Here is a 25,705-nt window from a genome sequence, read left to right as displayed (position 1 = left end):
CGCATCCTTGCTTATTCTGCCACATGACGAGGTACTGACCATGCTTCAACCTCCAATCATTCTCCTTATACCTCTTTCTGCGGTCGATCCTTGTGGCGGAACCGTCCAACTTAAACTGGTTTAAATGCGCCTAATTGCTGCCGGCGCAACAATTATCCGAAACGCACTTAAAACAGTATAAGTCCGGTCGTCCGTCAAGTGTCCCTAGGACTCCTCGAAAGATCCACGTTGTGTTTCGTAGCCATACATCAGGATAGTATCCGTGATGGGATAGCATCAACAAACATTACATTTTTACATATATATAAAAGGTACGAGTTATTACAGAACATAGATTGAAGCAAACTTAACAGTGCAGTGTTAGATAGAGTTCTAAGATTTAAAACATAAACAGTTCAGGAGGAGATGAGCATTTAAAAACTTCTTCTTAAGGGTATTGTGAGACTCATAACAATACCCTAGGGCTTCGGGGCTTCCTCCTCTGTAGACTCCTGTGGTGCTTCTGAAAGATAACCACAAGGGATAACCCTGAGTACGGGGTACTCAGCAAGTCTTACCCGACTAACCAATATAATAGCTTTCTTTGGAGGTATATAATGTATGCTAGCTTTTTGGTGTACTTGGCTAATACAACTTTTGCCGAAAAGCTTACTACAAGTGACGCCTTAGTTTTATCTTTTATTTGGGTTAAGTTATTACCTAACCATTCTAGATGATGAGAAAAGAGTAAATACAACGATAAGGTATTTAAGCCATACATCACTCATTTATCAGAAAGATATATCATTCATGAATTTACTCTACGATGCTCAATAGTGATCAAGTGCATTCATGACCGAGAATTGCGGCGATCCGGATCAATTTACATCCTGCAGGAGAGTACCCTGATCACCAGCTTTATACGACTGTCCAGGTCGTACATAACAACCTTTCAATTAGCAAAATCAATGATTGGGAATAAGACTACTCGGACCCAGGGACGCACCCCCACATGGGACCCCACGTCTGGCCCGATCACCATGTGAGTTTCAGGCTACGCCCCTGCCAATCTCCAGCACGTCAAGCGCGGGTACGAAGTATTCCCGATCAGAGAGTTTACTAACCTACTGGGCTTTACTGGTCCCATACCCAGTAAGTGACCAGATGCTTATCACTTGATCAAAGGTTAAGACAACGAATCGGGCCTTAACCAAATTAATCTAGCAGACAGAACTACATCTCTAGCTTCTGTCCGCTTCTCACTTTCCAAGTTATCATTCCATAAGCAACATGCATGACTTAAAAGTTTTCCTTAAGGTTGGTAAACCAAGTATGTAAGCGATTAAGCAATTCTAGACTTGGGTTGTCTACTAAAGGTTTAAACAAGTGGCAAAGATGTTCTTAAAAAAAGGCATGATCATACACAAGAATAGGTTTCAAGCAACTCCTAGACTTAGTGCATACATATAGCAAATAACCGATAATTGGACACATGAAATAATAACTCCAAAATAGATAGGTATAAATGCATCGGGGCTTGCCTTGTTCGCTTAAAAAGTTAGTATTGTCCGACGGGTTGGCCTCGCAGGGGACTAATTCAAACACTTCTTCGAACTCCGAAGATCCTTCTGAAAATTCCAAATAATCTCCTTCTGGTGCTTCGGGATCTATAGCACAATACATGCAGGGATTAGGAATGCAAAATTTTGAATAAAAGACTATACAACTTTCCTTCATGATAAAGTTGCAAGCCAACAAGGACTATACAATTTATCATGATAAAGTTGCAAGTCAACACACAAAAACCCCAAAAGATTAACCCACAATTTTTATTTTCTTACCTAACCTTACTTAAGGCCTTTCTTTTATATTTAGAAAAGGTTATAATTATTTTCTAACTTGAAAACCTAATTTCCTATGACTTAAGAATAATTTGTGATTAAGAAAATGTTATTCCATATTTTATACATTTTATAAAGATTAAGTATTTATTTAATTACCTTAAAAGAAAGGCATTAAATAAATACCCGAATTTTTATTATTTTTCTAGGGTGTAAAAATTTTAATGCATAAAGGAAAATAAAATAAGCCTAACAAAATTGGTTTCACTAATTTTGGACACTCCTAGAAATTTCTGTGATTTAAATGGTGAAATTCGGATTTAAACTAATTATTCTATAAAGGAAATCTAAATTTTCCGAAAAACACCCCCGGGAAACTTTTCTCACCCAGCTCGACTCTACCCTCTCTCACGCGCGCTGGGCCCGCGGCGTGGACCCACCTTTTCTCCTGTTCCACTTACCCGCCGGCCTTTTTCTCCCCCTGACGGGCCCCTTGGGCCGTTTTCTTTTTCTCTTTCCTTTTCCCGATCCGTTATCGGCCCAACGGCCCTTTTCTTTTTCTTCTTTCTTTCGCGAGCGCGGCATGCCTCCTACTGGGCCTCCGGCCCTTTTTCTTTCTTCGGTTAACTACGCGCACGCTCTTGGGCTTCAAGGCCGCGGCCCAACAGACGGCCGCGTCCCCGGCCTTCTTCTCCTCCTCTCCTTTCCCACTGACGCGCGGGCCCAAGGCTCTAGGTGCTTCTTCCTCCTCCCGCCAAAACGCGCGCGCGCGACAGGGGGCGGCGTGACTCGCCGGCCGGCGCCCTACTGGCGGCGGAACTGGGTCAAGACAGCACCTCTATACCTTCACGCACCCGCGCGCGGCAACAGGTCTCCGGGAGATGGCCGGAGCCACTCCCTCCACGGCGGCGGGCGGCGGCACCTTCGGCCGGTCGCGGCTACGCACGACGACGGCACAAACTACTCGAACGACTGCTACTACACCATCCTAGTATCCTAAGGACCTGCCTAAGACTACCCAAGAAGGAAGGGAACAAGCGCAAAGGGGTGCTCACCGTGAGCGGGAGGCGCGGCGACGGCGGACAGAAGCGGCGGCGGGTTAAGGCGTGCCGGCGAAGAAGCTGGGCAACAAGTTGCTAGGGTTGCTGGTGCGGTGTGGGCGGAGGTGTGGACTGAGGGAATCGATGGGAGGTGCGGTGTGGTGGGAGTATTTTGCTCGGCGGCGGCAACTGGGACAGAGGCGCTAGCGGCGGTAAAAAGACGGCGGTGAAACGGCGGCGCGGGAGCGGTAAATATACGAATGGTTTACCGCGCGCATGGGCGACACCGTGGCCTACTCGTAGGCTTGCGTGGTGAGGAGGTGGCCTAGCCGTTGCGCTGGCGAGCGACCGAGAGCGGCAGCGGCGACACGTCGAGCTCGGCTCTGTTGCTCTTCCCCTTTCTGATTTCTGGTGCCCAAAATTCAGAGCTTCCCCATGGTGGATTTCCAATCCGACGGTGCATATGTGTCTTAACCAAAGTTGTAGATAATCTCGAGCTTTCCAATTCATCTATAAACCTTTGCCCGGGATAAACATCAAAAAGTCTTCAAATTTGAATTTTTCTCGGGCAAATGACTCAACCCTTTTACCCTTCCATTCAGTTTCGTCAGTCAATCAATGTGATCATTTGCCCGACTTAGTGATTCATTTTGGTGGTCCAAATCCCCTTTCTGTAGTCCAACTTCTTCCCAATTGTGTTCTACAACATCCAAAGTTTCCATTTTGTCCAAGAAAACCTACTCCTTTTGATCTACATCTCTCTGAAATCAAATCCAAAGTCGGCCATCCACTGTCATTTTCAGACTTAACCAATTTCAGCAAGACAGTCACCTGTGATAATGTGCTGACTTTGAGCTTGAATTTGAATTCGTTCCCTTCACTGTTCCTGGCCAACAACACCCAAATCTAGGAGTCCAAAGTTCATACTTCAACATGGTATAGTTGTCCTGATCCACTTACTTGAAAAATTCATCAGAATTTAATTTCCAAAATGGACTCTGAGGCTGTTTTTCTGAATTCCTGTTTTCGGACGATGAACAGTAAGTTCAGTTTTTTCCATTTTCTTTCTTTGATTTCTTTTGAGTGTTTAGGATCAAATCTTGTTCCAAATTTTGATCCTTAAGTTCTAGTCATCCTTACACCTTCATTCCATATTTTTGCCGAATTTTCTGAATTTCAAATTTAAAATTCGAATTTCGGCCAAATTTGACCCGAATTTGGTTTTCGGCCAATTTCTTTTTCTTTTCTTCTCGAATTGCTTCCAATTCTTCAAAGTCACTTTAATGACTAAAATGGCAGCTATTACAATCCTGCATCAGAAATTAGTGAAGTATTAGTATAACATGTGAAGTGCGTTAATTGAATAGCCTCCAATAGTTATTTATTTCTGCGTACCTGTGCAGCTGCTGCGAAGTCGATAATTCCAAAGGAGGGCACAGTTGCATCCTCCCAAACTGCCGCATCACCCTATGCGGCATATGAAACTCTACGATGTAGTACAATATCATTGGCGTCATGCACCTCCACAGCTCTCTGTCTCTGTAGCACGTCGGTGAAAATACGATATGGCTAAGCTGCTCACGGTCGTACGGTTTCCATTCAACCTTCAAAAATTTTCACGCAATACTTATTTCATCTATCATTATACGGAAGTTAGATTAAAAAACTATGGTGAGCAAATTACCTGGTGCTGCGTGAGAACATCAAACTCGTTTGTGTAGGCCCTGTAGCGCCTATCAGGATTGCCACGAACGGGCCGCACATGCTTCCACACATGATAGAACGTGGGACGAGCATCGTCTCGATGCCATGGCTGAAATTGCAAGTAAGTCCAATTGGTCACATGATACAATAGTTTTCCGAACATTAAAGTAGAAAAAGGAATTAGACGTTGTGACTTACATCGCCACGGAGACGGGAAGGTCGACCCACGGGCATTCGCTCCCAAATCCAAATCTGCAGCATATAAATGCACCCTCCAACATTGGAATCCCTCGCTGTGCGCCTGCAAGCCTCACATAGCTATCTGTACAGCCAGGCAAGAGCCGCTGAGCCCCAACTGTAAACGGCTATGTTTTCCCAATGCTGACCTAAAATGGGGAGAACCATCCACGATACTGTGTTCCCAGCTGCATCTGGAAGGAGGAATGTACTGACAAAGTGCCATAGCCAAACTCGAGCATAGCGCTAGACGACCTCGTCATTTGCTCCCGGAGGACACACATCGAAGTGCTCCCTCAACCATGCCGAGCTGACACCGGAGGTCTTCTTCGAGCTATCTCCGCCCTCTGGCTCTGGCGGCCTAATCCCAATATGCATTTCAACCATATCACGCCAATTCTCATTCTGTATAATACCCGTCACTAGCTGCCCATCCAATGGAAGGTCGAGTATTGTAGCCACATCCTGCATTGTGATGGTCATTTCTCCAAAGGGTAGGTGGAACGTGTGAGTCTCCGGATGCCACCTGTCGACCATAGCGGTCAACAGCGGTCCGTCCATTGGAGGGAGACCCCCGACATCCTGAACAGCAAGATCCAAGAAACCTGCTCTCTGCAGGTACTCCGCGTACTGCTCATCCCACCTAAGTGGTGAGTGCACCCTAGCCCTGAGTGGTGTCAAATTCTGCAAAACATTATAAGATTATTAAAAAATGAGAAGTCAATCCATTTGTGAATAACGGGCTACTAAAGTGGTAAGTAACACAAATATGATACAAATGACATTTGCAGTATGAAATTGTTTACACTGTACACAAGCGAATAGTAACGATAGGCACATCCTCATTTATAAGAACATTTCATACGAAATCTTTCAATTCTCATCCTAAGGTATGCATTCATCAGCAAAAATTAGCAACCATTGTTAGTAACTGATGTAGTACCTCATTTAGCTCCGCGAGGTGGTGGGCACGGTGCTGCAAGTCGTAAGCAGCCTCAAGAAGAGGGTACACCGGGGCCGCCATCCTAAAGAAACAACAAACAAGATCGTTACTAAAAAGCTTCATTATATGATAAGTACGGTAACTATGATAATTTACTACTATAAAAAAGATAGAATGATAGCCATGCAAAATACAAGCAATGCGCATACCCTATTGTTCGAAGTACGTGGCCTATTACTGCTCGCTCTAGATTTAGTGCCTTTAGATTTTATATTGCGGCACGTGCAATTCCTAATGATCTTGTGGCACTTGGAGCAACGATTTTCCGACTTGTCAACATCAAAATCACCAGTATCATAATCTGCAGAAAGCCTCCCTTCCGACACATCCATGTTGCCTGTGAAACGCTTCTTCTGCCTCCTTCCTACTTTATTTCTCATCAAAATGGGGTTAGGCACGTACCCTACCCCTTCATATGCCGGCCATTGTGACAGATCAAGGTAAGGTTGAAAGCTTGATTCCTATATTTTGATGGTGTGCTCCCTAGAGTACAACGGTGGTATGTACAAGGGGCTTTCATAGTTAAGACCTCTTGCCTTGCAAGCTGTAATGAAGTGTGAACATGGAAGGTGCAACAATTGAGGAACATTGCAGGTGCACAAAACTTCGTTCAGATCCACTCTGTAGTGTCGGCCTCCATGACTCTCACCCCCAATGTTAGTCATACCGTAACTTCTTATAGAATACACCATCCTTTCTGGGCCGTACAGTTCTGCTAAGTGGTGCATGGATCTAAGCTTAGCCTCTGATAAATAATCATCTACAACTTGCCCAATTCTATAGCCTTGATCCAACATTTCACATGCCTTTCGCCATCGGTTCACAAAGTAGGCGTTGCATTTTTCGAATGAGTATTCAATAATTCCAGCGATGGGCCTACTTCGGATGCCTTTGAAAACTCCGTTGAGTGATTCCGAGTAGTTCGTGGTCATAATACCCCAACGCATCCCTCCCTCATCGAAAGCCTGCGCCCATTTATCCTTGTCCTCCATTTCACCCTTCAACCATTCTTTTGCGTCGTCGTTCAAGTCCTTCACTAGATCTTCTAACTTCTCACAAAATTCTCTCTCTGTATGAACCTTGCATAATAACTTCAATTTTCCAATCACATGATTGCTCTTCTGCCGACGCGACATGTTGGCAGCAAAGTGCCTCGTGCACCACCTATGCACAAGCGGTGGAAAACCATCAATGTGGTCCTTCGCACAATTTAGGAGCCCATGATGCCTATCTGATATCATACACACTATCCGTGAAGGTCCAAGAACATGTAACCGAACAAATTTCATAAACCATGACCAACTCTCATTATTCTCACTCTCGGCCAAGGCAAAAGCAAGAGGCACAAGCTGTTGTTCTGGATCTACAGCAACTGCCATCATTAATGTACCCTTGTACTTGCCAGTCAAGAATGTACCGTCCACAAGTATCACAGGACGGCAATGTTGAAATGCCTCACTACATTGAGGGAAGCACCAAAATACCCTTTGTAGTATATGCTTCAAAACTCCATTGTCAGGAAGCATCATGCCACATGAGTCGATGCACCATTTAACCCTAGGATTGTAGTAGGTTATAGCTGAGAGTACCCTAGGAACCATGCCGTACGACTCCTTCCAGTCGCCCCAAAGCAGGGCAACAGCGTGTTGCTTCGCCCGCCAAGCCTTCAAATACTTCACACGGTACCCACTAAAGACGAAGATGGACTCCACGAGTGATGGCACCGATGTCTCGCTGTCTTTACGGATAATGCCTAGGATACGCCGTCCAAGGTACTTTGTTGTGCACTGTACATGCTCTCGCTTCGGCTGTGACGACCGACAAGTATGCGGTTGCACAACATTTGAAATTCTCCATTGTCCGGTGCTTGATATTAGCCGAGACCATACACGCCAATGGCATCCTTGCTTGCACATCACATTGTATCTTAAGTTCTTGTCAGAGTGAACTACGCTAAAAGGTCTATGTAACCTCACCGCGTAGTCAGCCAAGAAAAACTTCAGCTCCTCAAGACTATTGAACTTCATCCCCTTCTTAATCACTGGACTCTCACCAATGGACGTCCCTTCGGCATTCACCATACTAGATTCACATATTGCTTTGTGAACCATACTGATGTCCTTATCATTGGGAATGGATGGCAGTTCGACATCACGTTCTTTTAACAACCGCAACTCATACTGGGTGTAAGAAAAACAATCGTCCATATGACGAATGCCTTCTACATCATGCACGGTTGTGGTGTCAAATTGCGGTCCATCCTCTTCATTTTCTACCCCGACGTCCTCATATTCATGCCCACCACTCTCAAATAGTGATTCCTCCTCTACCTCCACACCTACTACCCCATCTTCCTCCAATTCACAATCTTCGGAACCCATAGAGACACTATCAACATCTATATTTGCTTCATCCCTCTCAAAAATGTTATTGGGAAAATCATCATTGGCAATAGCCAAGTCAAAATCACGTTCTGTTTCACCTAACATGTGATGCAACATTTCTGACTCCTGGGTACCATTATGGTTCACTACCGCCACTTCCTCCCTCATGATAACATTTGGGCCAGGCATACGAACAATTTCGACTATAACCTCCAAACATGCAACATTAGCTTCGTGCACTACATCCTTATAGTGCTTCCAATTCGCATCAGATGCTAGCTTCATGAGAACATAATGAGCTCTAGCTTTCCCACAATCAAAACGATCTCTCAAACTGATCTCATCCACTCTACATCCATACTTCCTCATTACACGGTCAACTAAATCACTAAAACTTGGAGGACCCTCGAAGAATTCAATTGACTCATTCATATTCTCTAACTCCCCATTTTGTTTCACAACACCACCATCAAAAAATCGAACTAAGCGATCCATCTACAAAATACAAACATTTCACCATGTCATATACACTACACATTGCAGATATTCGACATATCAACTACACACATTACATATATTGGACAAATTGCAAACAAAAAATACACATATACATTGCACTATACGATTCAATGAATATATACCTAAATCGACAAGTTCTACACGTCAATATCGCGGGCAGAGACTCAATTGCGTATGAACTACGTATCATCTAACACAAAACACCATTGCATTTCATTCAAAATTCAAATCACCAACCTAACCCTAAGTCACCTAAACATCCTCTGATCTACCAAATGCAACGGTAAAACACGAGAAAAAGTAGGGGAATACCTTCCACACGAAGCAGGGATTGATTTCCACTACTTTCCCCCACCAAAAATGCCGGATTTTGGGTGGATTTGGGGGTGGGGCGGCGGGGGGCGGCGCAAGGAGCTCGGGCTCGGGCATCTGGAGGAGGAAGAAAGGAGGGAGGGAGGAGGAAGGGAGCCGGCGCGTGGAATTAGAGTAGGCCCTGTCGCGCCAGGCGGGCTGGCGCGGCAACACTGCCGCACCAGGCGGGATGGCGTGGCGAGCGCCCGCCCACGTCAGCACCCACCTGGCGCCGCGACTCGCCAAGCCAGCGTGGCAGGGGCCGCCGAGCCAGTGCATGCGGCGCGGCAGCGTCTTCCTGCCGCGCAAGGCGGTCTGGCGCGGCCAAAAGGGTTACGCAGCGCAAATTAAATCCCGGTGAGGTTATTTTTAAAAATAAATAAAAAAAGGGTTAAAAAAATCGTCGCTTGTCGGGTATCTCTGCTCGCCCTGCAAGCTGCGGTTGATCAGGGATAGGGAGTGTTGTCGGTCCGGCTTGGCCAGGGAGTTTGATTAGGAGAGGCGTCCTGTGGATGACTTGGCGCGGAAGGACTCCTCATTGTTCCGTAGGGTGCTCCCGCCTCGAGTCCTCAAATCGCGACCACACGCGTGGTCATTGGTTGCGACGCTAGCCCCCGAGCCCCCGCGTGTTCCAGGAGACCGATCGGGAGGCTAGATCGGCTTTTGATCGTTACCCCTCAAGCATCCGTTCGCTGGGACGGAGGGGATGAGCCGTGCCACGCTATCCTCATTGGACGAACCGTGGTGCTCGTTGAGCTGCGAACGGGTCGGTTTGAGTGGAGTCCCGGTCCCCGTTCGGGAGGGTCCGGCTCGGGCTAGGCTGGTGGCGTACCCCAGGCTCCAGCCGGCCAGTTCATATAGTTCCCGAGTCCGTTTGGTCGGATCCGGGGGCTCGTTGCCTTTCCTCGTGGAAAAACCATGAACTTTGATGCCGGTCTGGACTCGAACGTGAGCTTGAGACGCCCGGGGCCGTCGCGCGCCCGGGTTACGGTCGCTAGCGAACCCGTCCCTTCTCACCCCTCGCTCGTGGGCATCCTGAGGCGGCTGTCGAACCCGTAGCGGGCCAGCCTTCGAACCTCTGGATCGTAATGGGCCGTAGGGGCATTTCCATCCCCGTATCCCTTATTACCTTTTGGTGGGCCTTGAGCTAAATCCGGGCGGATGTTGTGTCTTGGGCCGAACGTGGGGGACGTCGTGTGCGCGTCTTCTGAGAGATGGAGTTATGGAGGGTGCCGACCCGCGAATCGAGGAGGAGAGGATGTCTCTGCGGCTGATCGCGCGCGTGGTTTCTGAAAGGAAAGTGGGCGCGATGGGGGCGTACCTAGCGCCGCATTTATGGCGACAAGGGCGTCAGTTCCGCTCTCTTCGCGCCTTCCCTATAAAACGAAGGCTCCTCCTCGCAGGTTCCGCCCACCTTCTGCTTTCAAGTCTTTTCGCCTTCCTAGCTCGCCCTCAGCTCATCCGCGCCCGCTTCGTCTTCCTCCGCTCAGCGCTACGCCCTTTCTTCCCATCCCCGTCGAGTTTCTTCCTCCTTCGGCGATGGGATCCTGGGGGATTTCCCACTTCAACTCCTCGCGCACCGAAGGCCTGGTGAGGAAAGGCCTCCTCTGCGAGAGGACGGAGGTGGGCGAGTGGGAGCTCCCGGGGTCGGAGCAGGTGCCGACGCCTCCCGCCGGCTACGTCGTCTCCTTTGCCCACTTCCACGAGCGGGGGTTCGCGACTTCGTCGAGCCGCTTCTTCCGCGGGCTCCTCCATTACTACGGGCTCGAGCTGCAGCACCTCAACCCCAACGGGATCCAGCATATCGCGGCGTTCGTCGCACTGTGCGAGGGGTTCCTGGGAATCGAGCCCAACTTCTCGATGTGGAAGTACTTTTTTACGGTCAGCCTGTACCAAAAGACGGAGAGGAGGGGGAACCAGCAGCGGTCGCCCCCGGTGCCGATTGGGTGCGACGGGATCCACCTCCACCATACTCGCTCCAAAGAGTACATGGCGATGAAGACTGCGGTGTCCCACAAGGGGTGGTACAATCAGTGGTTCTATGTGAAGAACTACTCAAACTCCCCCCTGCCGGAGTTCACCGGCCGCACTATCGATGTGGCTCCGGAGGTGTGGGCGTACGGACCGGTTGAGAAGGAGAAGAAGCGGTTCCATGACCTGCAGCAGGCCATCGAGCAATTGAAGAGGAGGGGGTTGACTGGCGCCGGGGTCATCGGGGCGTACCGTGCCCGGCGGGTGGCGCCGCTGATTCTCCGGGTTCATTCTCTCGCCGACATGACTCCAGGCGCGTCGATCGAGGGTACCGTCCTGGCGATGGGTGCGCTCGCCGCCTCCGAGATCTGACAGCGGATTCGAGAGGCGTTGGAGGACAAGGACGCCGACTACCCGGTGCCCGGGCACCTGCCGATGCGCCTGGACAAGGGCTTTATCGATCTGGTAAGGGATTAGGGTGTCGACCTTCTTTTTTCGTGTCTCTTGGTCGTCGCTCTGACGTGGGGCCATTTTGTGTTTGTAGGGCATGCTGACCCGGGTTCTAGACTCGCACCCGCCGGTGCCGGAGGACGCCGATCGGCGGCTCCAAAACCGTCTCCTTGCTGAAGAGCAGAAGCACCGCAAGGACAAGGAGACGGCAAAAAAGAAGAAGAAGGCCCACCGCCAAGGAGTTCCAACGGCGGCGGCGAGGGCAGGTCGTGTCAGACGATGATGACGACGACGATGATGACGATGAGAAGGAGGACGAGGAGGATGACGAGGAGAAGGAAGAGCTTGTCTTATCCTCCCGGCCGGGCGCGCTCGTTATTAGGGGGGCACACCCCCAAACGACCGTGAGGGATGAAGCGGGCGGACCGTCCGCCCGGGGCTTGGTTCCGCAAGGCTCTGGGGCCATGCCCCAGGGGTCGTCGCGGGGCGTCCCCTAGGAGTCGGCGCGGAGCGCCCCCCAGGAGTCAGCACGGAGCGCTCCTCGGAGGTCTACGGAGCCCGTCCCCGCCGTCGCGCCTGTGGCTCAAGAGCAGAGGAGCGGCGGCAAGCGGCTGCTGCCAGACACCCCGGGGTCGGCATCTGGCTCGGAGGCGAAACGCGCGCGCCGTCCTTGCTCTGGAGGAACGTGAGTTGGATTTCCTCGTGAACCTCGCGCCTTTCCCCACCTTGCATTTGTTTTTGCTGACATTTGTTTGTTGTTTCGCAGTGCCGACCCCCGTGGCCTCGTTCCGACCCTTTCGTGCAGAGCGTCGTTCCCCAGGGCCCTCAAGCCGGGGAGGTGATCGACCTTGACGTCGACGAGGCACAGGGAACGGCGGCGACGGGAACAGGGACGGATGTCCCTGCAGCCACGACGGGGACGGCGGCAGCGACAGAGGAGGGAGGGCCTGCCTCCGCGACCGCGGCGGAGGAGGCGGAGGTCCCGGCGGAGGTGCCCGCTCGAGGGGCTCCGGCAGGGGCGGAGGAGCCTGCCTCAGCGGTTGCGGCGGAGGGCGAGGTGGTCGCGGGGATGCTTGTTCCGCCGCCTGCGTCGGAGGTGGTGGCACCATTGGGCGGGCCCGCGGCAGCCCTGACGGCGACAGGTGCGCAGGCGCCGGGACCGTCGGTGAGCCCGACGGCTTCGGGGATGATGGAGCCTGCTTCGACAGTGGCGTCGGGATCGGCTCCCACCTCGGCCTTGGCCGCTTTCATTCCCAGGGCGTGGAGAGGGTCTGTCCTGCGTTGGACGTCCCGTGAGGACCCGCCGAGGCACCTCTTCACCCTGGATGACGCCGCGGAGTGGCGCAAGTGGCAGGCGGTCCAGGGCAGCCTCGCCAACGCTCGCGCGGCTCTGTCCTTGGTGTTGGGGGAGTTGGACAACGTCGTCCTCCCTGGTAGCCAGGTACGTTACCTCTCCTATTGGTGATTGTCCCTTTCCCGTTGCCTTACCCTTGATGGTGTATTGCTTTGTAGGCTCTCCAAGAATGCAGTCGGGGGAAATCTGATTTCCTCCAGCTGGAGCGGGGGCTCTTGGAGCACTTCAACTTAGAGAGGGAGCGGACCAGGGAGCTAACCATGCAGGTTGCTGCCGCCCAGGGGGTCATCAACGACCTGCAAAGGCGCGAGCAAGCGGCACAGGAGGACGTGCAGCGGTCAAAGGCCAAACTCCAAGCCGTCGTCGAGAAGGCCCGCCTCGACCGCAAGGAACTCCAGGCTGCTGCTGCCGAGAAGGCCCGCCTTGATGCCGAGGAGCTCGGACGGCTGAGGGGGGATGTTGATGCCCTTCAGAAGACCGTCGAATGCATCCGGCACGAGCGGCAAAAGGCCTGGCAGGAGCGGGATTCCGAGGCGGCCCGGAAGAGCGAGGCTGAGAAGATGGCGGTCGAGCTTGGCACGGAGGTCGGTCAGCTCCGGGCACAAGTGCAGGGGCCCTAGACCGCTGTGTCCCAGGGGGCCGACCGGGAGCGTGAGCTGAAGGCCCGGTCCGACGGTGAGACTCCTTTTCGTTTCTATGTCTCCGTGGTGATTTCTAACTTCGTGGGTCTTTCTGGGTGGTTCTTGCAGACGAAATTGCCCGGCTGAGGGAGTTGCTTAACGCGGAGCGAGGTGAGCAGGGTACCCTGCGGGATGCGGTCTGCGTCGTCTGCGACGGACTCGGCGTGGTCCAGGGGGAGGGGTCGAGCTCGCTGACGGCTCGTGTCCTCGGGATGTACCGCCGGGCCCGCGAGATCGCCGTGGATGCGCTCCACACCGGCATGCGGCGAGCCTTCGGGGTCTTTGGCTCCCATTACTCTGGCATCAACTTCGCCGGGATGAGCGGAGGATACGCTGCCGGCTACTCCGAGGCCGAGCTGGATGAGATTGACGTGTCGGTGTTCAACCCGGCGGAGGCCCTGGCGAAGCTCTTGGAGGATGAGGCCGTCCCTCCCAAAGATCTCCCAGCGAGCTAACAGTATCGGGCTGGCGCCCAAGATATAAATACGTCAGTTTCAGACTTATTTTGTGATGGCCACAGGGGCTTTTTCTATGGATTGTCGTAAAAAAGTTTTCGATTCCCTTTCTTGTTTTTTGGACTTGAAAAGTTTAGAGTGCATTGTCAGGCATGTCAGTAAGCTTTGATGAGCGAGGGCACCGTAGCCGCTGGGGAGTAGGTTTTTTCGCAGTCCGATCAATCTTGCCTGAACACCGTTCGTGCACTCTCTCCTCTTTATGCCCAAAAGTTCAGAAAGGGGGGCTCGGAAAGAGAGCGTTTTGAGAGGGTGTCAAGTGGCTTTAGGCCGGAGCCCCTGATAGCCCCCGAGGGATGTGCGGCCCTGAAGCAGAGCCAAGGTCGGATATCCTCGAGTTCGAGGTGAAACTTGAATGGAACCATCTCAAAATTCTTTTTCCGGTAATAATTTTTAAATGTACACAAGTGTCTATGCACAGAACATGGAAACGAAAGCTAGGGGTAGAAGCGTCTTAGCTGTTCTACATTCCAAGCATTGCCGAAGATCTGCCCGTCGGGGGTCGGATGAAGCCCCATCGCCCGCACGTGTTGGAGTCCGTCGAATGGGCGAGGCCCAGTTTCCCCCATGGGAAGAAGGTTGATAGACAGATCCTCCACACCTCTTGATAGGCGCAAAGGGTGTGACCCTGCTGGTGCCATGTGTGCGGTGCCGGGACGCAGAGCTTTCTGCCTGCTGGACTGCTGCACACTCAAGCAAGTCGCGTACCTCCTGGCGGGCCCGTCGCTCCTCGGGCGTTGCCGGATCGGGGAGTCGTCGGAGTAGGGCTGCCGCGGCGGCGACATTCTGGCTGTCGCGTGCGAAGAGTTGGGGATGACCCTCGTCCCCGCAGATGCGCCGCTGGACGTCGTGAGCTCGATGACGCGCCCCGCCCTCGTTGCGGCGGTGCTCGTCCTCCTGGTGGGGCACCGGGACTCTGACAAGGGCCTTAGTCGTAGCTGCGGCACGCGGTGGGGGAGCGCGCTGCTTCCCTTTGGCACCGTCGTCGTTGGATCCCTCGGAGCGCACGTCGGCCATGGAGCACTCATGCGAGGGGTGGTGACTCTCGCCATTGGAATCGGCGTCGTGGTTGGCCATCTGAAGCCGGTGATGTACGCGCAAAGGTCCCCTTGTTGGAATACGAGGTAGGCTACGCTAGCGCAAATCAAAATTTCTACCGCGTATAACCAGGAAGAACTGCCGTATAAGGATCACGGGATTACCACTCGACGCACTACTGGTGCGGAAGATGTAGATATGCGTCGGTGCAGTGAAGACGATCACGTAGTCGTACGTAGTCGAACAACGTAGTCGTACGTAGTCGATCACGTCCAGCGGCTCCTCAGCAGCTCGTCCACGTGCACAGCAAGATCGCCTCCGCTGCCGCGGCTCGTCATCGGCTCGTCGTGGCTCGTCGGCGGCTCGTCGATGGCTCGTCCAAGTGCTGCAGGCGCAACACCTCCAAGGTATCCACACGTGCAGGGAGGAAGCGTCGCAAGCCGGATTGCTAGATCCGCGAGTTGCAACAGGCGAGGGCGTGGGAGGCGCGGCAAGTGTGTTCAGCCAAAAAGGTGTGAACCCTAGGGCGCCCCCACCCCTCTATTTATAGAGGTTCCTGATGGGCCTCTGGATCCGAGGCCCATTAGCACTCCTAAACCTAATCCAACTCGGATCAGATCCGAATTGGGCTTCCAGCCCCTTAAGTGTGTGACCCTATGGGTTCGGATACGTATAGACATGGCCCGAGTACTCCTACTCGGCCCAATAGTCGGTAGCGGCCTCTAGCAAGACGTGCCAACTCCTATACGCATACGAAGATCATATCAGACGAACCATCACAACATAATATACATGCTATTCCCTTTGCCTCACGATATTTGGTCTAGCTTCAAGCTGACCGCTCTTTCTCGATCCTGTGATTCGGAATCCCTTTGTAGGTTAACTCTTAACCGTACGTAGCATGGCCATGCATTTTCGGATCCGATCACTCGAGGGGCCCAGAGATATCACTCTCAATCAGAGAGGGGCAAATCCCATCTTGATTGACCATGTCTCATAGCATGCTTCTTGACAAACCCGAAAGCTACCTTTATAACTACCCTGTTACGGCGTAGCGTTTGATAGCCCCTAAGTAGGTCGGTCCACATCTAGAATACATGCGACAATCTCAGGTCTAAGGACAAAGCGTATATGTTGTTTAAAGAGAGAACTACTTCTCGTGTTGGGTCAGTCCTAACACATGTCTCCACATGTGTCCACATTATTAGTTCAACATCTCCATGTCCATGACTTGTGAAACATAGTCATCAACTAATACATGTGCTAGTCTAATATTCATGTGTGTCCTCACATGAACTCTGACTAGGGACAACTTTAGAATAACCATACAAGTAAAGAGTTTCACATACAATTCACATAATTGCAAATCAATTCAAGTAGCCTTTAATGGATATTCAATGAACACAATATACAAATCATGGATACAAATGGAATATCATCATCTCTATGATTGCCTCTAGGGCATACCTCCAACACCCCTACCTGGCGCGCCAACTGTCGTTGTCAAGATTTGCGGATCAAGACTCTAGACTAGTAAATTTCTTTTATGCGCGTAAGGCTTTGGATGGTGGCATGGGAGACACGGGGTTAGACTGGTTCGGGCAAAAGGAGGCCCTACGTCCAGTATCGAGGCTGCTCTTGTTACCCACGCGGGGTTCTATAGTAGGGGTTACAGATGTGCGAGAGAGGGAACCGATCCCAGGTCTCTTGAGAGTGCACTCGTGCTCTAAGGGTGCGGGTGTGTTCTATTTGCCTGGAAGCCCCCCGTCTCAGGACCCCCGGTCCTCTTTTTATAGCGCAAGAAGGAGCTCGGGGTTACAGGCGAGACCGAGTGTGGGGAGGAGTAAAAAAGATAAACAATAGCTAAGTAAAATACAACATAAGGAGAGGATCGAAGTTCCAGGACCGTCGCCCCTCGCTCTAGCCTCCGACTCCTGTCAGCGCGTCCGCCGGAAGAGGGCGGCTGCCTCCAGGTCCTGTCGACGATCTCCCTGATGGTCGCTGCCGCCAGGCATGATGATGATGTTCAGTCGCGGCGTCCGTGCCCATCGGGGAGGATGGCTGGTCCTGTTATCTCGCTGATGACCCGTGGGACGCGAACGTCGCTTCCTGTCGTCGGAAGCGCGGGGCACGAGAACGGGCGGAATGGCCTCCTGTGCCGAGCGGCGCAGGCCATGAGTACCCTATAGCGAATCGGAGGGAGCCGTGGTCGCTGTAGCTCGTGCCGCACAATCGTGCATGGATACTTGTGTCGGGTCGTGTTGGGAGCACCAACTCCTTTCTACATGCCAGGGCCGCGGCGCATTTATGGCGAGGTCGATACGGGGACCCACGAGATCGTCATCCTGATGCTCCAGTCCACGCCCGAGGCAAATATTCATCTTGTGGACCCGAGCGAGTCTGACCCTCGCGCCCAGGGTCGGGCGAGGCGGAGTTTCTGTGGTGGGGGTCGGGCGCTCCTGACCCCGGTCCCCTAGGTCGGGCGAGGCGGAGCTTAGTCTTCTAGGGGTCGGGAGCGTCCAACCCTGGGACTCTGGGTCGGGAGAGGCGGAGTTTAGTCTTCAAGGGGTCGAGAGCATCCGACCCTAGGACTCCGGGTTGGGCGAAGCGGAGCCTTGCGGCGAGGGGTCAAGCGCTCCCGACCCTGGGACCGCGGTCGGGCGAGGCGGAGTCCCGCCATCGAGGGGTCGGGATTGTCCGACCCCGGGGCCCTGGGTCGGGCGAGACGGAGTGGGATGTTCTCTGCCTCTACTGGGTCGGCGGTAATCGTAATTACCGCAGGTGGGCCTGGGCCTTCATGACTGTTGCTTTAAGCGGCATTAGGAGGTCGTTAATATTTCCCCCCAACAGAATCTGACTGGACTGCTACTTGGATCTGTATAGTTGTTGGTTTAGTTCTCCTTTGGGTGTGGCTTGCCCGCCCACTCCTTCAGGAGTTGTACGGTTTTTGAACCATATGTTGAATAAATGTGTTATCAGCCTCCTAGGACTGATATTTGTATCACATTTAGTCTCTACTTATGTGGGGATGCTTCATACTCGGCCAATAGTTAGTAGCGGCCTCTAGCAAGACATGCTAACTCCTATACGCACATGAAGATCATATCAGATGAACCATCACAACATCATGTACATGCTATTCCCTTTGCCTCACGATACTTGGTCTAGCTCCAAGCCGACCTCTCTTTCTCGATCTTGTGATTCGGAATCCATTTCTAGGTTAACTCTTAACCTCACATAGCATGGCCATGCATTTCTGGATTCGATCACTCGAGGGGCCCAGAGATATCTCTCTCAAATAGAGAGGGGCAAATCCCGTCTTAAGTGACCATGCCTCACAGCATGCTTCTTGACAAACCCGGAAGCTACTTTTATAACTACACAGTTACGGTGTAGCATTTGATAGCCCCTAAGTAAGTCGATCCACATCTTGAGTACATGCAACAATCTCAAGTCTAAGGACAAAGCGTACACGTTGCGTAAAAAGATAACTATGTAACTCGCATTGGGTCAGTCCTAGCACTTGTCTCTACACGTGCCCACATTATTAGTTTGATATCTCCATGTCCATGACTTGTGAAACATAGTCATCAACTGATACATGTGCTACTCAAATATTCAAGTATGTCCTCACATGAACTCTGACTAGGGACAACTTTTAGAATAACCATACAAGTAAAGAGTTTCACACACAATTCATATAATTACAAATCAATTCAAGTAGCCTTTACCATTCAAGGAACACAATATAAAACATGGATACAAGAGTATATCATTATCTCTATTATTGCCTCTAGGGCATACCTCCAACAGTCTCCCACTTGCACTAGACTCAATCTAGAAGATATCTAATACCCATAGCTCTTATATGCGCATCATGCTTAGACTGCGGGAGAGGCTTTGTCAAAGGATCAGAAATATTAAAATCTGTGTGTATTTTGCATATCTTGATTTCACCTCGGTTAACAAAGTCTCGAATGAGATGAAATCACCGCATTATGTGTTTGTTCTTCTGGTGCTTCCTTAGCTCCTTTGCTTGCGGAATAGCCCCATTGTTATCAAAGTAGAGATTCAATGGGCTAGACGCATTCGGGAACACACCAAGCTCAATAAGGAAATTTCTTATCCAAACACCCTCCTTCGCAGCTTCTGAAGCCACGATGTACTCGGCTTCTGTCATAGAATCAGCCACCGTCTCCTGCTTGGAACTCTTCCAGCGCACTATCGTTTAGCGTAAACACAAATCCTGATTGTGATTTTGAATCGTATTTGTCGGTTTGGAAATTAGCATCGGTGTAACCTGTTACAACGAGCTCCTCCTCACCTCTATAGACGAGGCAAAAATATCTTTAGTCCTTCTGAAGTACTTAAGAATGTTTTCCACTACCGTCCAGTGACTCTCACCCAAATCAGACTGGTGTATGCTTGTCATACTTAGCGCATATGAAACATCTAGGTGAGTACTTATCATTGCATACATGATAGATCTGATAGCCGAAGCATATGGCACTCTACTCATGCGATCCCGCTCATCAGTGGTCGAAGGACGCTGAGTCTTGCTAGGTGTATGCCATGTGACATAGGCAAGAACCCTTTATTTGCCTCTTCTATGCTGAACCGTTTCAACACTTTATCAATGTAAGTATCTTGGCTTAATCCTATAAGCCTTCTTGATCTATCTCTATAGATTTTGATGCCCAGAATATATGCTGCTTCCCCTAAGTCCTTCATTGAAAAACTATTTTTTAGTGAAGTATTTACAGACTCAGGCATAGGAATGTTGTTTCCAATCAGTAATATGTCATCAACATATAAGATTAGAAATATTACAGAGCTCCAACTAACCTTCTTGTAAACACAAGCCTCTTCTTTGTTCTTAATGTAGCCAAACCCTTTCATCACTTCATCAAAACGAATGTTCCAACTCCTAGATGCTTGCTTCAACCCATAAATGGATTTTTTGAAGTTTGCATACCATTCCAACATTGTTCAGATTGACTAAACCCTCGAGCTGCATCATATACACATCCTCAGTTAGATTTCCATTCAGGAAAGCTGTCTTGACATCCATCTGCCATATTACATAATCAAAATATGCCACTATAGCTAGAATAATCTGAATAGATTTAAGCATCACTACGGGCGAGAAGGTCTCGTCGTAGTCAACTCCTTGAACTTGTCAAAAACCTTTTGCGACAAGTCATGTTTTATAGATGTGAATATTTTCATCCATATCTCTCTTCTTTTTATAGATCCATTTGCACTCTATGGCTTTAACACCATCAGGTGGGTCAACCAAGTTCCAAACTTGATTGTCTCCCATGGACTCTATTTCGGATTGCATGGCACTCTGCCATTTTTTGGAGTCTGGGTCCATCATTGCTTCTGCATATGTCGCAAGCTCATCATTGTCCAACAATAATATTTCACGCATTTCACGGAGCCTTGCCGACCTTCGTGGTTGTGGCGGTGCTTCTTTTGCCATGGGTATCTCAACTTGTTCTGCTACGATACCATCACTCGTTGATTCTTGCCCGATTGGCTCATCCCAAACTTCTTCAAGAAACACTGTCTTTCCACTCTTCTCCCCTTTGAGAAACTCTTTCTCTAGGAAAACACCGTTCTGAGCGACAAACCCTTTGCCCTCTGATCGGTTGTAGAAATAGTATCCTAAAGTTTTGTTTGGATGTCTCACAAAAATGCACTTATCCGACTTGGTGTAATCTTGTCCGACTGAAGTCACTTGACAAATACTTCACATACCCAAATCTTTAGAAAAGATAAATTGAGAGTCTTTCCAGTCCACATCTCATATAGTGTCTTAACTACAGATTTAGACGATACCCTATTAAGTGTGAAAGCTTCTATTTCTAGAGCGTATCCTCAAAATGATAATGGTAGGTCCGACTGGCTCATTAGTGATCGAACCATGTCCAACAAAGTTCGATTACGTCGCTCAGATATACCATTTCTCTGAGGTGTTCCAGGTGGCATAAGTTGTGGAACAATTCCGCAGCTCTTCAGATGATTGCTAAACTCGTGGCTCAAACACTCGCCTCCACGATCAGATCGTAAGGCCTTAATTTTCTTGCCACACTGATTTTCAACTTCATTTTGAAATTCCTTGAACTTTTCAAAGGTTTCAGACTTGTGCCTCATCAAGTAGACATAGCCTTATCTACTAAAATCATCAATAAAAGTTATGAAGTATTGGAATCCTCCTCTAGCTGTTGTGCTCATTGGTCCGCATACAATTGTATGTACGAGTTCCAACAAGTTTAATGCTCTTTTAGAAATACTGTGAAAGGCGCCTTGGTCATCTTGCCTAGCAAGCAAGCCTCACATGTCTCGTATGATTCAAAATCAAATGAAGTTAGAAGTCCATCAGAATGGAGCTTCTTCATGCGCTTTTCACTTATATGACCCAAACGACAATGCCACATGTAGGTAGGACTCAAATCATTAGGCCGAGGCCTTTTAGCACTTATGTTATAGACAGGTGAATCATCAAGATTTAAAACAAACAATCCATTCACAACGGGTGCAAAAGCCATAAACATATTATTCTTAGAGATCACACAACTATTGTTTTCACTCGAAAATGAATAACCATCCTTCATCAAGCATGAAGGAGACATAATGTTTCGACTTAAACTAGGAACAAAATAACAATTATTCAACTCCATAATAAATCCTGATGGGAGGTGGAGTTGCATCGTCCTGACGGTCAACGCAGCAACTCTTGCATTATTGCCCACACGGAAATCAACTTCTCCTCTTTCCATGCTTCTACTTCTTATCAGTCCCTACATCGAATTGCAAATATGAGCAACCGATTCGGTATCAAATACCCAAGAATTAATAATTGTATCAGCGAGAAATATGTTATCTATAACATTAATAACAAGTGTACCTGAGGTGGAAGTACTCTTACTTCCGTCATTCTTCAACGAAGCTAGGTACTGCTTGCAATTTCTCTTCCAGTGACCAAGTTCGTGACAATAAAAGCACTCTTTGTCTGGAGTAGGTCCAGCTTTAACCTTGGGCGCTGGATTTGGCCTGGAGACAGCCTTGCCCTTCTTCTTCCAAGAATTGCCCTTTTTCTTAAAGGTAGGCTTGTTCTGTATTGCCATCAGATGGCTGCTACTAGCACTTTTCTTAATGTCAGCCTCTGCTATTTTAAGCATGCCACACAGTTCATTTAGACCCTTCTCTATCCCATGCATATGGTAGTTCGAGATGAAATTCCCATAGCTAGACGGAAGAGACGAAAGAATAAAATCAGTGGCCAACTCTTGACCTAGTAGGAAGTCCAGCTTCTCCAACCGTTGAGTGTAACCAACCATCTTGATTACGTGTGGTCCTACTGCTGCGTCTTCTGCTAGCTTGCTCTCAATAAAGGCCTTAGACACATTGAACCTTTCAGTCCTAGCGTGTGTCTGGAACATGTCTCTAAGCGCCACGATCATATCGTACGCCTCATGATTTGTTTCAAACTGCATCTGCAGTTTGGGTTCCATGCAAGCAAGCATAAGGCAGCTTACTTCAAGATTAGCATCACATGCTTTCCTGTAAGCATTCTTAACAGCAGCAGGTGCAACATCAGCAGGTTCTTCTGGTAATGGGGTGTCCAGAACATCTTCCTTTTTCTCAGCCCTAAGAACAATTCTCAGGTTACGGATCCAATCTGAGTAGTTTGTTCCATTCAACTTTCCTTCTCAAGGACCGAACACAAAGCAAACAGTGTGGTGTTGCTAGTGCCATCTACAACAAAATAATAATGCAAAATACTAAGACAAAAGTAACCATGACAGAGCAAATCACATTAAACTATTTTATAGAATCTATTCCCACTAAAATCAATATCCCTCTATTTATACTTAGTGATTCAGAATCCACAACTAATAAGTCTACTAGTGAGTTTTAGCACCACCGTAGAATCTACTCCCACTAAAATCAATATCCTTCTATTTATACTTAGTGATTTAGAATCCACAACTAACAAGTCTACTAGTGAGTTTTAGCATCACCGCTAGTAGGCAAGGTAGATTGGTAAGCAAACTTCTTGCTAATCATATCACATATGACTCCTATTGTTCGGTGACAACTCCATGTCTCGGCGCCCAACCTTTATACCCTAAGGTCCTTAACCATTAAGATGACCTTGTTAACCAAACCAACCCTTATGCGTGTAAGTATCCGATACAAACCCGTCTAGTCAAGGAAAACTAGTATAATTTCATAGACCCACCACCAATTGTACAAGACATGGGATGGTTCAAGTTTTAGTTGGGAGGGCATACTAACTTAAACTTTGTGAGGGATCGTTCTACTTCTAACATCACAGCATGTAGGAGTAAAATAAAACAAAATAGCATGCACACAATTGTGACACAGTATGACCTGATTTCTATTAGCGATCTCCATCTCCATAGAACTTGTTCACCATGATGATCTCCATCTCCATGATCCATGTGCTCAATCCTTCCAGCGATGAGTCCTCCAAGAACTAGTACACGCTATTACATCTAATAGCTAGTAAAGAAGATTACATAGTTGCTTGGATCATCACAGATTGGCACGCAGGCCATTAAATACATTAAGGTGACAATACATATGGCTCCAGCCGTGTTGCCATACGCGTGACACGCAGGTCACGAATCAATTACACACATGCATCACATACATAGGGGCCATATCGATCACAAAATCTTACAAAATAGAGTTAGGCGTTCTAACATTCCAAACTTAAATGGCCCAAAACTCCATCTTCCAAGCCAAATTTGGGAAATCTAATTTTGCCACAAATGACAAAGTGATTGAATTTCATGTGTAACTTTTTTTGTAGATCAATTTTCATATAAAATTTTTCTCGATCGGAGATCGTACCGAAAAGTTACGGCTGTTTCACCGAAACACATGATCACGGTAAAAAAAATATGATCCGGTAGTAGATCCAATCGACTACCGTGCATTATATGTGCTCGGTGTATGAACCTAGGTTTCGATTTGATCAATCACATTGATCTTCGCTTGCTGCAACTGGCATTACGTATATCACTTACTCCGATGGCGGGAATCCGACCGGTAGGAGTATGTCGTTACACGACCATTGCAGCAAGAACACGAACCCAGGTCATAGATCAATCTGAAAAACTGCATATCTCCATATGCATACATCCCGAATGCATAAATAAACAGCTACGGCTCTGATACCACTGTAGGGTTACGAGGTAGGCTACGCTAGCGCAAAATAAAATTTTCTACTGCGTAAACCAGTAAGACTGTCGTATATGGATCACGGGATTACCACTAAATGTGCAAATACGAAAGTTGATGAAGTGCGTTGGGGCAGTGTAGTAGATCACATGTCGCCGCAGTGTAGTCGAACACATCCACGTCTAGCAGCTCCTCATCAGCTCGTCCACGTGCAAGGGCATCCTCCTCGTGCACCTGCTTGTCAGGTTCCTCGTCGGAGCTCTCGTGAGGCAGCTCATCCAAGTGTTGTAGATACAACACCTCCAAGGTATCCACACATGCGGGGAGGAAGCGTCACAAACCGGACTGCTAGGTCCACGAGTTGCAACAAAGGTGAGGGCGTGGGAAGGGGTGCAGCTGTGGTTCGACCAAAAAGGGGTGAAACCTAGGGCGCCCCCCACCCCTCAATATATAGGGGTTCTTAACGGGCCTCTGGGTCCAAGGCCCATTAGTACTCCTAAACCTGGTCCAATTCATATCATATCCGATTGGGCTTCCAGCCCTTTAAGTGTGTGACCCTATAGGTTCATATACGTATAGACATGGCCCGAGTACTCCTACTCGGCTAATAGTTAGTAGCGGCCTCTAGCAAGACATGCTAACTCCTATAAGCACATGAAGATCATATCAGACGAACCATCATAACATCACATACATGCTATTCCCTTTGCCTCATGATATTTCATCTAACTCCAAGCCGACCTCTCTTTCTCGATCCTATGATTCGGAATCCCTTTCTAGGTTACCTCTTAACCGCACGTAGCATGGCCATGCATTTCTGGATTCAATCACTCGAGGGGCCCCGAGATATCTCTCTCAAATAGAGAGGGGCAAATCCCATCTTGACTGACCATGCCTCATAGCATGCTTCTTGACAAACTCGAAAGCTACTTTTGGCACCGATTCAGTACTTTTATTTTTGCACTTTGTGAATCTCTAAAATGCAAGTAGAAACAAGCGCGCAAAAATTCTTAACCTTTAAAGCATCAGACTTCAGCATTCAAATTCTCTTTTAGCAACATGTCTCTTGGTTTTCTTTCCCTTGCTTACAGCTTGATTTATTTCTGCAGCACAACACGTGGGGAAAAGTTGTAGAAAAGGTACAATAATAAACTTTCAAGCCAGGACATGTATCATACTTGTTCTAATGGTCCATAAGTTCATGAACCATGTTTTTTCTTTTTGCTGTTGTGGTTATATGAATAGAAACTAAATTCTACCATTTGTCTTTCTTTCTGTGCGACTACAACATGGGAGGGAAATAAATAGGAGGAAAGAAGAAGATAAAAAAATTCTACGTTTGTTGTTTCTACCTCTGTAAAATGATCAGGCACCAGCTTTGTACAATTAAACCAAGACGCGTTGGTTGTCTTGCACTTGCCGT

The 25,705-nt window shown here is 48.9% G+C and overlaps 1 protein-coding gene across 1 annotated transcript; it reads left to right on the top strand.

Moving 5' to 3' along the window:
• The first annotated feature begins 11,464 nt into the window (after positions 1-11,464).
• LOC101759478 (nischarin-like) lies at positions 11,465-13,453 on the top strand. Its single transcript, XM_004966955.1, has 5 exons — positions 11,465-11,494; positions 11,574-11,687; positions 12,246-12,644; positions 13,034-13,249; positions 13,307-13,453. Exons 1-5 carry the CDS (start codon positions 11,465-11,467, stop codon positions 13,451-13,453), a joined length of 906 nt encoding a protein of 301 aa, XP_004967012.1.
• The last annotated feature ends 12,252 nt before the right edge of the window (positions 13,454-25,705 follow it).

Source organism: Setaria italica, chromosome IV (genome assembly GCF_000263155.2).
Source record: "Setaria italica strain Yugu1 chromosome IV, Setaria_italica_v2.0, whole genome shotgun sequence".
Lineage (NCBI taxonomy): Eukaryota > Viridiplantae > Streptophyta > Magnoliopsida > Poales > Poaceae > Setaria > Setaria italica.
The sequence above is the reverse complement of the archived record's forward strand: the minus strand, read 5'-3'. Positions and strand labels throughout refer to the sequence as shown.

Bases quoted from the DNA above. Each gene is read 5' to 3' on its own strand.
- LOC101759478 (XM_004966955.1), top strand. From the start codon at position 11,465: ATGCGCCTGGACAAGGGCTTTATCGATCTG. The intron at 12,645-13,033 runs GTGAGCCCGACG...GATTTCCTCCAG, and splicing joins CGCAGGCGCCGGGACCGTCG to CTGGAGCGGGGGCTCTTGGA. The intron at 13,250-13,306 runs GCCCGCCTTGAT...GATGCCCTTCAG, and splicing joins AGGCTGCTGCTGCCGAGAAG to AAGACCGTCGAATGCATCCG.